General features: G+C 41.6%; 1 protein-coding gene across 6 annotated transcripts in view; it reads left to right on the forward strand.

The window, feature by feature from the left end:
- The window catches only part of SORCS1 (sortilin related VPS10 domain containing receptor 1), a 455,367-nt gene that overhangs the window by 360,691 nt on the left and 80,857 nt on the right, over positions 1-13,819 (forward strand). For all 6 annotated transcript variants that reach the window (XM_070432324.1, XM_070432327.1, XM_070432328.1 and 3 more), the window contains exons 11-16: positions 4,788-4,890; positions 5,155-5,231; positions 7,255-7,346; positions 8,673-8,780; positions 10,275-10,392; positions 12,151-12,281. In XM_070432324.1, the coding sequence (XP_070288425.1) occupies positions 4,788-4,890; positions 5,155-5,231; positions 7,255-7,346; positions 8,673-8,780; positions 10,275-10,392; positions 12,151-12,281 (629 nt within the window). The remainder of the gene's footprint in view (positions 1-4,787; positions 4,891-5,154; positions 5,232-7,254; positions 7,347-8,672; positions 8,781-10,274; positions 10,393-12,150; positions 12,282-13,819) is intronic.

Raw genomic sequence — 13,819 nt, forward strand, 5'->3', positions numbered from 1 at the left:
CTTCTCACTCTTTGAAATCAGCACGTGTAATTGCCCATGTTCCCCTGCTATCATGTGAGCTACCTAAGCTGAGGAATTCTTGCTCTCTTTTTGGCCACGCCAAGAATCAGCTCAAGAATCAGACCTACCGTAATGTAGGTGTTCAACGCAGGTGTTGTGGCAGGCGTTGTGTTTGTTTGAAGCAGAGACTCCATTGACTGTGTTGTTGAGGTTTATGATTGAACTTCAGTGGATGCCCTCCCTTTCCACTGAGAGTCACGGAAGGATTTATAATAATTGCCACCTTCTGAAGCTCCTGGGCTCACCTTGACCCCAAAGGTGACAAAATCAGCAGGCTCATTAAGACAGAGTAAAGATGAACTAGTAGGATAGGGATGGACAGTGCCCAGGAGTCGTTTGGCCTCCCTCCCTCATTAACCCTGTTGTTTAATGTCTTTTTAACCTGAGTTTTAGAAAACAGGCAGCAGGGTGAGAGGGGAAATGACAAAAGGGGTGGGGAGGACAGGCCAAAATCATTTTATAAAAACCTGGCAAAGGCACAAAATTGGAAAGAAAATCTTTGAGCTACGGGAGACCCGGGCGGTTAAAAATCTTCTTTCGGCTTGGGAGCTGCTGGAGATAAGAAGTGATTTTGAATTGTGAGTACTTGGAAAGTGACAGTGTCACCAAAAGCACAGCCTAGTGATTAGAAGAGAGATTTTCCAGCAGGGCTGTTAGAAATGTGGAACAAGTTCAGAATTACAGCCCAAAAGGAATGTTCCTGCTAAAATGTACTCTATAGAAATAAGACATCCAGGGTAATTCATGGCTGTATTTTTAGGACTTTCAGACTGATTGCCTGGAGGGCTCAGCTGGGATTTCTCTCCTCTGAAGACTGGGTAGCACAATTAGATGGGGTATTACAGGTCACGGTCTACCTGCCTCCAAAGCCTCAAGATTTGGCTCCTGGGAGGCAAGATGTGAGTGGAGCCTGTGACAAATCCTTGAGCCCCCAGGGGAAGCCTAGTGTTTCATGGAGAGAGACTATGATTTCTCTGTGGAATCAGTTGGCCGCTTTCAGGTTGCAGCTAAGGAGCCAGCTACCCTAGAGATTCTCGACTCTGCTTTCCTCTCCTTTGCATACTTGACTGTGTGTGTTGTGTGGGTTGGAGTGGGGCTGAATGCCCCATACGCAGCCAGTTGGTCCAGGGGCCTCGCTCTTCTTTGCCATTGACCCTCTTCTTTACTGAAGATCTAATGGATTCCCAGCTCCAGCTCAAAGTCAGAAACAATAAGTGTGTGTGTGTGTGGGGGGGGGGGGGGGGTGGATTTGGAGGCTATAATTTGGGAATTTACTTGCTGCCTTATTATTTATGAAACCTCTGATCTGGGTTTTCAGGACAATCCTTGGATTAGGATCCCCAGGGATAATGGTACCATGAAGATGAAACCTAAAGGTTATTAATACAGAGGTTTCAGGGAAAGAGGAAGTGGAATGAGAAGTTGGTTGATCCTCAAGTAATCTAACCATTTTTTGAGTTGATTTATTGCATGGTGGGGAAATATCTTCTATCATTTAGTAATTCTGCATTGGCCATTCACAATGCTAGGAAGACAGATCAATTAAATGCAACAGATATTTTCTGAATGCTTGCAATGGCCAAAGGAGTTTTATTTGCTAAAATAAGACATTAAAAAATTAAGATGAAAGAAAGGTAATTGGGACCTAAAAGTCCACCATGGACTTCAGGAGTTTGTGTACTCTCTGAAATCGGATATAAAATTCTGTGTGCCCTTTTTCTTGGGAAAGAGTCCTTCATTGGCAGCAGGCTCTCAAACTCTGTATCTGACCCTGCAAAGATTACAGATTAAGGATCCAGCTGCTCCTAGAATTGATTGGTGATATTCCATGCCCTGTCACTATGAAGAGACATATCAAAGGGCAGCATCCACACATGTATGCTGGTCCCTCCATTCCCTGTAAGTCAGGTGCTAGGTCATGGTCGTTTTAATGCACAGTTCTATATTGTCCTAATGTGGCAGGATAAGAAAAAGAGAGAAGTGCCTTTGGGATAAGCTGTGGTTTTTGATGCCAGTGAATTGGAGATAACTCTGGAGAGATACTCACGTATGTGGTACTTGTGCTAATGGGGGGAAAGAAGGCAGGAAGGCAGAAAGGAAAGAAGAGAGATGTGGACAGAGTGTCCCCTATCTAGGCAAAAAGTACAGAAGAATCGGAGAACTGTGTTCTGTCCTTTAGGAGTCTGCAGTGACTCAATAGCCGTTATAATAAACCTCTCTATTAAGCTTTAGTGACTTAACTTTGACAAATGTCCAAAACCAGCCAGGTATAAACGTTTAAGTTTAAACATGTGAAGATGAATCACTTACCATTGTTTTTCATCGAACATTGATGTAGACTATCTAACTTTCTTGAAAAAAAAAAAAAGGGAGAAATAAAATAAAGCCACGGAATATTCTCCTCATACCAGCTGGGGGCAATCCAGTACTACAAATGTGAACACGGAGAAAAAGTGCACCAGAGAGATCATTTCTAATGTTGCCACTACTGCATGAACTGCTGTCTTTTCTTCTCAAAATAACTTCTCTTGGGCTCTGAAAGCCATAGCCACGGGCTGTGCTGATATGGTCATTTGGAAATGCACTCTTTCCTTTGCAATGGCAAGTCCCCATAGCAAAGGAACCTTGGGTCCCTTGGCAACTGGGCTTCACAATCTTCCAGACCGTTGAGTGATGAAGTTTGTGGCAAGTGGCCACTCAAGATTGCAAGCTGGGTGCTCCCTTGTCCAGGGATGTTCTGCCTTGTTGGTTGGTTCCGGGGTGCTCCATTCAACCCATTTACCTACGCATTTCCCAAGGAGTGATGCGGTTCTAATGCCACGGAGGTGCTCATATGACTCTGATGATGTGGTTTACAGATAAGCCTGGGTACTTCTGGCATTGTTCTGAGTAAAATAGTGGTAGCCTTCACTTCCTAACATAAAAGCATTGCTTGTTACTTCAAACTTTCATTTTCTATTCTAGGCTAGGTTTCACAGATAATGTAATGGAGTACTTGACATTTTCTCTTTATTTGCAGTGTATCTCTTGGGGGCATAGAACCATATGTGAGGTATGTGAGGTACAGGATGGTGCCTAGTAAAATAAAGTGTTGTAGACCAGAGAAGGGAGATCCTGATAAGCTGCCGTTGTCAGCAAAACTTCCATGGAAAAGAGTCTGACACCTCTGCTTTATCCTGTTTTAGCAACTGAGAGCTGTGCAGTGTGTTCCTGGGACCTCGGCAATATAACGATACCCATTCTGGTCTTCCTCTTGGATGAAAGGGAGCCAAGTGTTTGGGTCTGATTATTTCTTCTTTTAGAGGGGGATCTTTACTCTTTTGGAACATTATAAAGTAAAAAATTTCTTTTTTTTGAAAGCTTTACATGAAATTTTCATGTAAAACTGATAATATATTACTATTGTCATTCCTTGAGAGTTTACTCTCTCTGTCGGTGGAAGAAAAAGACCCTATTGTGGTCCACTGTTTTAGTTCACCAGTATTTCGGTTGCTTTTATTCCTGAGTTTCATTTTTAGTTTGTCATTTTACCCTATCTGATATAAATTTAATCACTGCCTCTCTAGCTCTCTGAGTATCTGCTGGTTGCGACTTAGAGAGCAGAATCAAAGTAATAACAGAGATACATTGGTGATTCCAAAAACTCGAGTGGATAAGATTAGAAAGTAATCTTCCTCAGCGATTAAAAGAAGTGTGGATTCAGACACAAATTCTTAGTTTTTGACAACTCAGTACAAGAACTATTCCAAATGAAACTTGTATAAGATTTATTATCAAAACCGGTGATATATTAATCAGAAAATTTGATCAAGATTTTCACACACAAATAAACAAGTCTCTTAAATTTTCATTGAAATTGCTGTTATTGGTACATTTTGCCTACAAGGATGACTTTTCTATTGAATAACACTGATTCTGATGATACCCTGTTGATTGTCTGTTGGACGTTAGGATAGTCTCACACATCATACAGTTTCTTTTGTACAACTGAGGCCAAGTTCTCACATGGAGAGTGGCTAAGAGATGCCGGCTGACTTCTTAACAGCTCTCCCAGCCTCACCAAACCTTTTTTCCTGACGTCATGTCCTATTTCTCCTCTTTAGTATGACTATATACTGTATTGTAACTCAAATCTTCTGTGTGTTTTTCTTTGTGGTTGGTGTTACTCAGGGCTGAAATGTCCTTTATTCTGAACATCTTACCTACCTACCCATTCCTAACCTGCCCATCTTTGCCCAAGGCACCATTTTCTCCTTGGAGCCTTCCTGATCAAAAGTTGGACATCATTTTGTCACCCTGTAGAATCTCATATTTTATCTGTACTGATCTTATGGTATTAAAATATTTTCTATTTATGTTAATCAATCAAAAGATCTTAAATTATACACTCCATGATAGTCAAGACCAAATTTGAGTCAATGTAACTCTTTCATAAGCTACACCTAGCCTTTTACAGATAAAATGCTCAAATGTTTTGGTAAATGCTCAAATGGCAATGAAGGCAGTCAGTTCAATTTAAAATGAAGATGCCTTCCCTCACCAGCTTGGCAGCTATCTTATGCTTAGTGGACACTAGGTATTTGTGGAATGAAAACAGGTGAATGGAAGGGTACATGAATGGATGCATAGATGGGATGGTTGGATGATTGGATAGATGCTCTGAACATGAGGTTGAAGTGACTATTTAGATTGTGTGCTTTCATGACACTCATTTTTCCTCTTCTCAGCCTTACTGCTCACTACACCTTCACCTTAAGGTCTCTGAGAATCCCTACACATCAGGGATCATTGCCAGTCGAGAGACAGCTCCCAGCATCATAGTGGCTTCAGGTAAGAAGCTCACCTGATTTGCTTGTTGCTGTAAATTGTGTTTATTTTAAGAAGCTAGATATCTCTGCTAGGAACTTCATGAGCAAGCTAAAGATATTTTTTGAATTGCACCTAAACTATTGACCCTGAATCAAGTGTGCTGAAAAACGCTGCTCAGATATGTTTGCAATCTCAGTCCATCTCAGGCGATGCAGACTGCCCATATGGCTCGTTGTTAGCTTGTGCAGAAAGTTCCGTCCACTCATGGCTCTGTGCTCTTTCTAGGTAACATAGGTTCTGAATTGTCAGACAGCGACATCAGCATGTTTGTCTCTTCAGATGCAGGGAACACTTGGAGGCAGGTAAGAAAGCGTGCTGGGTCACATTGCTGAAGTCTAACTGACATTAAATTTGCTCAACTCGATTCAATTCTGGGAACTTATTCTCCTACACATAATAACTTATTTAAATACCTATAAATCCTACAGCTTGCCAATGCATTTATTTAGTCTTAAGTCTTTGAGGTTAGTGAATCTTTTTGCAATTTGATTTTTTTCTTGCCATTCAATAAAAATGACCCATTTGCAGAGCCTTTATAGAAGAAAGTTTATAAGGGACAGTGAAACCAAATTAGATCTGACTGAATTTTTCCCATAAAAGAAAACCAGAACCCTAAAATTTATCATATAGGGAACATGGCGCCTAGAAGGTAGATTATATAACTAATGCTAGGTTATCTTCATAAATTCCCCATGCCTAGAAGTCAGAATAGAGAGCAATCCAGTGATATAGAAATAGCAATTACCCAGGTGGTGTTCTGAGATGTTTAAATCTCATGAGCAAAAGACAGAGTAATAACCATCACCGTGCATATGCTAGGGAAAGTAGAAATGGAATCACTTTAAACCAATGTGTTTAGCTTAAATGCTTCCTCTCTTTCTTCTGAATGAAAATTAGATACCATAGCTTATAAAACAGGCATTTAATGAGCTTTTGCAATCATAACAAGATATGTGCCTAGTGCATGGTTGTTACCCTTCAATAAATATGTTTTAATAACCCACTGACATTTAATTATCATACAATAACTAGCACCGTAAATTGAAATTTAATGCACAGGTAATCACAGAGCAATGAGAACAACTCTGCTTTATATTTTAGTCAGAGATCTCCATGCTATGGCCCAATTGCTATTTCCTAATTCCAGGCCCCTAATAAGTCCTCAGTGGGATTCACATGTTGTGAGAAGGGCAGGGCAAGAAAGAAATTTGCCTAAAAACCTCAGGGCTCTTGATCTTAGAGGCAATGAGCACTGTTAATTTTCCTTTGGAGAATAGTTAGAGAGCCAGGATCCCTTTTTTTTTCCTTCCAACACCCCAAACAAAGCAAAATAAGTCTCTACTTCTATGGTCCTTGGATAGGATATACCTTCATATGGGCGTAAGAAGTAAATAAAGGAGACTTGACTTGGGGTGGTGAACATACAATACAATGCAGATGATCTATTATGGAATTGTACACTTGAAACCTATATAATTTTATTAACCAGTGTCACCCCAATGAATTCAATAAACATTTTAAAAATTTCAAAAAAGAAGTAAAGGGGAAGAATATTATGTCTATAGTGTAACCACAGACAGAGCTATACTAACAGTGTGACTGTCAGAAGCCAGCATGCATCTTATATAGAGAGGACTTAGAAATTGTTTTCACCCTATTTCCATTTGACTTCACATTGGTTTCTCTGCGTTTAGAAAAAGATCCAGTGGCACATGTACCCAAATGTGATGATTCCATTTTCATCAGAGCTACTTTATAACTTGGTAGAGAACCTATTAATTGAACAAGAACACCTTTTTTCTAGAATGCTTGGAAAGTTTGAAAGAACTGTATCTGGAAGGTCACTGTAATGCTGCAAGCTCCAGCTCCATCAGTCACTACATACATGCTTGTAGGCAAGTTTCGACATTTCTCTCAACCTTAGTGACCTCGTATATAAGCATGAGAATGTGAGATTAAAGTATCTCTAAGGTTTCTTCTACCTTAGAATGTTACCCAATATGAGTTATCCAATATTCTGACATGATTATCAATGGGAATCAATAGAACATGCCACAAAATAAAATCAGAATATAAACATCAATACATAACTATTCTTTACATTTGTTTTGTGGTGCACCTAAAACAATTCTATGTGACTCCAGGGGTACATGTAGCCCAACTTGTGAAGCAGTGTTCATTATTGTATCTTCCCAAAGATTTGGGGAAACCTTGTTCAATCAGGAGAGGGATTATTTTTTCTCCTCATGTGAAGACGAATTATCGGAACTCTGGATGTGTGTGGACATGGATGTGTGTCCATGTGGATGTGGTTTCCTCTTCCAGATCTTTGAAGAAGAGCACAGTGTCCTGTATCTGGATCAAGGTGGAGTCTTAGTTGCTATGAAGCACACGTCTCTTCCAATTCGACATCTCTGGTAAAGGCACCTGTTACCCATGTGTCATACTCCTTGCGGTCCCTCACTGTGAAGGCTAGGAGTCCAGCTATCAGACTGTGATCATGTTTATTGTAAAATGTCAAGGTCTACTAGAACATAATTTACACCTTTGCTCTTTTAAAATAAGATTGTGGCCTGTTGGAGAAGGAAAGGACATAGGGAGGGGCGGAGGGAGGGAGGGAGGGAGGAAGGGAGGGAGGGAGGGAGGGAGGGAGGGAGGGAGGGAGGGAGGGAGGGAAGGAAGGAGGATGAGCTCTGCCCCTGAGAGAGGAATTACATTATAGTTTTTAAATGGTGACAATACCCTCCCCAGTGCCTTATCCTTTTAGCACAATTGTGGGTAGAATGCTGCGCCAGGTATAATCTCTGAGTAGCTTAACTCCTTTCCCAAATGATGCCTCCTCATTACCAGTATGTGTGTTCTGCACAGAGATCAGGATACTGTTGCGGATTGTACTCCCTTAGTTTCCCGTTTGGGGGTGACATTCTGCAACTCTAGCTGTAGGTCTTCTGCAGATGGATGTGCAAGTCCTAACTTCCAGAGGGGTTTCCAACAGACCCCTTCATGTGTGTTTTTGAAAGTGATTCTCTCCACATGCGAGCTTGTTCCAAGTCAAAAGCCTGATTTCCCCTCCTCTGGTAGCTACTCTGGTGACCGAAGGGAAAGCTGCAGAAATAAGAGAAACAGAGGCTTAGCCTGATGGAAGGCATCCATAGGGAAGGGCAGAGCAAAAGTAACATCCTGCGTGACCCTCAGAGTTGCAGACTTCTCTCCTCTTGATATCAAGAGTCTGTCCTTCTGCACCCATTCATTCACTCAGTGAGTCAACCAGGATTTATAACGATGTAAGAGAGATGCTGTAAGGCTCTGATCGCTTGGAGGCGGCTGGCTCAAGTCCATATAAATAGGTCCCCTATGGCCATTGCTCTTCAGAATCATCTGAAAGGCTGGCTACTAGAGTACCCTGAGGTTTTGGAGAGGGTCACATTGAGATCTAAGATCTAATAAAATAACCAAATTTAAAAACGGATTCTATCAAAGACTCATTATTATTCTCATTTCATGCAGCTCTCCCCTTGTTAATGTAATAATACACCCGGGTCCCAAATCGCTGGGCTAACTGTATTTCTACCTTCTCCTGTAATTAAGGACACTTATTCACGGCTCACTTTAACAATGCCTTAGGCACTTTTCAAATGGATTCTCTCCTGGTTGGTAGTATCTTTCTTTAGAAAGGATTTTTATTTTTTCTTTGGAGATCTGAGGACTGTAATTGTGTTTTTTTTTTTTTTTTCTGTCATTAGGTTGAGTTTTGATGAAGGGAGATCTTGGAGTAAATACAGTTTCACATCTATTCCCCTTTTTGTGGATGGGGTTCTGGGTGAGCCTGGGGAAGAGACTCTAATCATGACGTAAGTGGAACACGTCTTGATATTCATCCAGAAACGTGTTTTTTAGCTGTTTGTTCGCTTTGCTGCTGTTAGGTTTGGAGTTGCCGGCAAAGTCCGTACATGTGATTTCATGATTCCCCCGTAAAGAGGAAAGAAAAGTACGGACACCAGTTTCCTGGCTTTTACTAATTATGGGGAGTCCCACACTGAGGGTGGGTGGCAAACTAGCTCATTTCTTCCCCTCCTGAATGGGCTGAGGGAAATTAGAAGAGATAATTGCAGTAGAAAAGAAAGCTATGCATTTAAAACTTTAATAATGAACAAATTCAATATATAGAAAGACATGGGCATATAAGGAATGGTTTCACTTTAAGGCAGAATTCAGAGCTTGAGCAAAACCCCACGCAGGCTTTTCTTTTTCCCTGGCTCTTTACCTAACCCAATTGTGAGGCATATTAGGGAAACCCTGAGAACAATCTGTTCTTGGGAAATTGCATTTGCACTCATTCTTGTCTGGAAAGAGATGATCATTAATTTGTGAAAGACTTGATTAATGACTTGCCTGCCTGTGGGGTTCAAAACATTGGCTTTGAATTTAAAATATGAAACTGCGCCTTTTCCTTTCCCTAGAAAATTGGACATAGGAAACAGAGGGAAGGTTTTAAAGTAGTTGATCCTGTCGAACATGACAATGTAAAAATCAAAGCGATGAGTTGGTGTATTTTCTAAATTTTCTGTCCCCTTTTCTTTTTATTTTTTTTTAATGATAGAAAATAAATCAATAAATATTTAATATGCCTAATAGCTACACTTTTGGCCATGGTAAACATAGCTAGATTAGCAATGTATTCCATAATTTGTTTTCATTTAATCTTTATATTTGCAAAACAGATAAAAGAGGCTGACCAAAAAGGCTGCTTTGTGGTTTTTATCCTTATCTGCGATTAGTGATTCAAACACCTCATTAAAGACCTGTGTCTTTTCAGTAAGCAGAGTAGAATGCACAGTGTAGGAAGCAGTTGTAAGCACTTGGCCTTGGCGCCCACTTTCCCTAGCGACTGGTAGGAAATTAAATAGCATGAAAATCATGTACATTAGCAAGACAGCCTAGAAGTGCAATCTCAGACCATGTAGAAAGCAGTATCTGTGATTGTTTTCTCCATTATTGGTTGGTTGGTTGGTTGATTGATTGATTTTTTTTGTTAACCATTCTCTGGTACGATTGTTTTACGCTAAACAATCTACGTACTGATCTACTAGTTCTTTAGTGATTTGACATTGGTTTTTACAAATGAACAAAACTCTTTGAGCCTCCACATTACCCATAGGTGAAGTGGGGCCAGTAATAGTCACCCCCTTTATAAATGCGTTTTGAGGATTAAGTGGTATGATCAATGCAATGTACTTATTAGCATTTTGCTAAGTTCATAGTAGACACTGGGCAAATGCTAGCTGTTGTTATAACTACTGGCATTCTTGTTATTGCAATTATCTTTATCTTTATGAACTCTGTAGAGTGTTCGGACACTTCAGCCACCGCTCTGAATGGCAGCTGGTCAAAGTGGACTACAAGTCCATTTTCGATAGAAGGTGTGCCGAGGAGGACTACAGACCTTGGCAGCTGCACAGCCAGGTAGGAGGGAGAGAGCAGAGGGTAGATGCTGAGCGAAAGGCATGGGGAGTATTGGGGGCAACCTAGTCATTCAAGTAGAGGAATTGGGGTTCCCTAAGCCAGAATGCTCCTCTTGTGCTTTCTTACGTGTTTTGTGTTCCACAGCAGTGAACAAACTCTACATTTTATAGCTTGTTGTGAAGTAATTTCTGTTTTTATTGTACTGGGATATAATGAGATAAAATTCCAATGTGCTTGGCTTAGACTTACAACTCAAAATGAAATACCAACTCCGCACGGGCATCTAAACCTAATTCATCTGAGCATGTCATATGGATGCAGGGTGGAGGCAGGGGTGAGCAAAGGGTCTTGAATTTGATCTGGCAAAGCAACCAGAGACATAAAATAACAAGCTTATGCTCTGTGAGCAATGCCAGGAGAATCCTTCCTCCCCACTCCTGTGACTCCCTGGGATCAGGTACTGATTCTTGCCTCTTCCAGGGTATTCGTGGTACAAGAATGCAGAATTGTTAATAGGAACCTTTCCTTCGTCCTGGCCCCTCAGCTATTTAGCTCATATCAGAATGTTTCTCTGAAAGCCTCTCTCCTTTGAGTTCCCAAGCCAGACAGCATCCAGGGCCCTGAAAGGATGGTCCATTGCAAAACCATCGCCATATTCAGGCAATAACATATCATTTGCCCCCAGCCTAGACTGTGATATATTTACATGTATGTGTGGAGTGGAGCCAGTTAAAGTGAGTTTTCTAAGAGAGACAGGTTGTAATAGCTGAGACAGACAGAGCTGTGCTCCAGTCTTTCAGACGTGCAGAGGGAGCTGTGTTTGGCAGTGCCGGATGCATCCGCTGACTCGCCCACTCCATTTAGAGATGCAAAAATAAAATTATCACTCATCTACATGGCTGATATTTTCCCCTTTGGGAGGCAGGAGCTTTGTGTGTTCGAAGCTTTTATTTTGTAGAGAAACACTGAATTCAGTTTTCTTGCTTGTCTGATAGACGGATATAAAATCAGTGTAAAAGGCTGCGTGGGCAGAAGCAGCATAAATTGGGGCAAAAGGGATCTTTATATTTCTTAGGCAATGCTCTACTTTCATATGCTCACGAGTGAGCAAGGACATACATCTTTTCCAATAGGAGAATTGAACTGAATTATCCCAGATTCGTTGGCAATACACTTATGGGGCTGAGTCTTCATGATCCATGCGCCCCTCACAGCGCTGCGCCTAACACCTTGCCAAGGAGAGCTTTGCTGAATGCACCAGGAGTGAAGGACACTTTTAGACACACCCTCCATGCTTCTTCAGACTGACTTTATTAGTCACATTCTATTCTGGGGCTGCTGACACTGAAAAGAAAAAGCTGACAGCCCTAGTGGTTTGGCTCACGGGATAGAGTGTTGGCCCGCAGACTGAAAGGTCCTGGATTTGAGTCCGGTCAAGAACACATACCTTGGCTGCAGGCTCCCTGGCCCTGGTCAGGGTTCGTGCAGGAGGCAACCAATTGATGTGTGTCTTTCATATTGATGTTTCTTTCTGTCTCTCCCTCTCCCTTCCACTTTCTCTCAAAATCAATGGAAAAATATCCTCAGGTGAGGATTAACAAAAAAACAAAACAAAAACAAAACAAAAAAGCCATCAGCACAGAGCAGACCACCTCAGTCCAGATCACACTGAGGTTTGAGAACATCTCCCTGGACTGCCTGGCACAGGGAAGATCCCAGTGTTGTGCTCAAGTACCTGAGATCCCTGTCTCCTTCCAGGGGGAAGCCTGCATCATGGGAGCCAAAAGGATATATAAGAAGCGGAAGTCAGAGCGGAAATGTATGCAAGGAAAGTATGCAGGAGCCATGGAGTCTGAACCCTGTGTCTGCACAGAGGCCGATTTCGACTGGTGAGCTGGTGCCTTTATCCCAAGGAGTCCCTCAGTGTATCAAATCCTAGCTGTTGTTATAACTGTTGGTGCTGTTATTACAGTTATCTTTATCTTTATGAACTCTGTGGAGTGGATGCTGAGCAAAAGGCATGGGGTTTATTGGGGGCAAGCTAGTCATTCAAGTGTAGGATCTGGGGTTCTCTAAGCCAGAATGTTCAACCCGTGCTTTTTTACGGGGGTCCTTAATGAAAGCTGTGATTTTGAAATAATAGTGACCTAGCTAGATAGAGCCTCTGATTGTTATGAAATTACCTTTGGAGACATCATGGTGTACTTGTACATGTGCATATGGAAAAACCAGGCATTTCTGTAGACTTAAAGAGGATTCCGAACACGGCTGGTAATTATCTTCCTCTGTGTGATAGATCTCGGGACAAACCATCCTGAGTTGCTTCAGATGGCAACAATGAAAACAAGGAGTGTCTTTTCAGAGAGCAAACATATGTGTGCTCAAGATTAAGCTTTCTAGAATCTAGGGATCCTGGGGGTGAAAAGATGGCCTTAAAAGGCAGTAAATTTTCTATCCCTGGAAGTTTTCAGTGGTCAGCTGATTCTTGCTTATGTGAGCATAGAAGGCATTTCTCAATTTGATGGCATTGCCAGTCTACAGCTCCATGATCCTAGCACTAAAGGTGCAAGTCTCCCTTTACAGGGAGTAGGTTCATTTAAACTGGAAAAGTCCTGAGAGGATTAGATGTTAAGTAAAAGAGTGCCAGTGTGAGTCTCCTATAACATTTGGGAAGCAGAAATCTGGCTCACGGGGCCAGGAGTTCCCTTGCTTTGGTCTAGGCCAGTGTTTAGCATTCAGGTGAGGTTGAAAAATTATTGAGAATGAGTGGGTGGGAACCCCATTGATTATGTCCATTTCCTTGTCTGCTCCTCCCCCCCCCCCTTATTTTTTCCTTTTCTTTGATATTTCTTTCTATGTTTTGAGTTTAGAAAATGCAATTGCTAAATATGTAGGTCAGTGTTAAATGACTGAACCTTGACCTGCTTGAGAACCAAAGTCATTCCTTTAAGAATTTATTTCAAGCTGTGTAGCAATCACTGGTCACATCTCTGATCATCAAAATATCTGAGAGGTATCATGTACACACACATCACAGATCTTAGAAAAAGTAAGTCTGCTCTCATGGGAAACCTCTGGAGATGTCTGAATAAGTAGCACTAGGCAGGCCTGGCAAAACTGGCCGCCAGCACTCAGACTGATCACCAAAGGCTGTTCCTCACTTGTGGGTAGACAGGTAAGGCAAGAGCCAATGCTCTATTCTGGGCTCAGCCAGAGGGCAGAAGAGCTTATTACAGTGGAGCTCACAATGAATTCTACAGGGGCCTCCCCAGCCATGACTTGTGTTTTAGTCATTGTAACATGATTCCAATGGCAAAAAATACTTTATCCCTGTCCTACCTTTCAGGATTGACACCCTGGAATACCTTGACATGGAAAATGTTCCTGGGAACTTTAAGTCATTCATCCCATCCCACTTTCTGAAGCC

Source organism: Myotis yumanensis, unplaced genomic scaffold (genome assembly GCF_028538775.1).
Source record: "Myotis yumanensis isolate MYYU_CA2020_CCGP unplaced genomic scaffold, mMyoYum1.0.hap1 SCAF_13, whole genome shotgun sequence".
NCBI lineage: Eukaryota > Metazoa > Chordata > Mammalia > Chiroptera > Vespertilionidae > Myotis > Myotis yumanensis.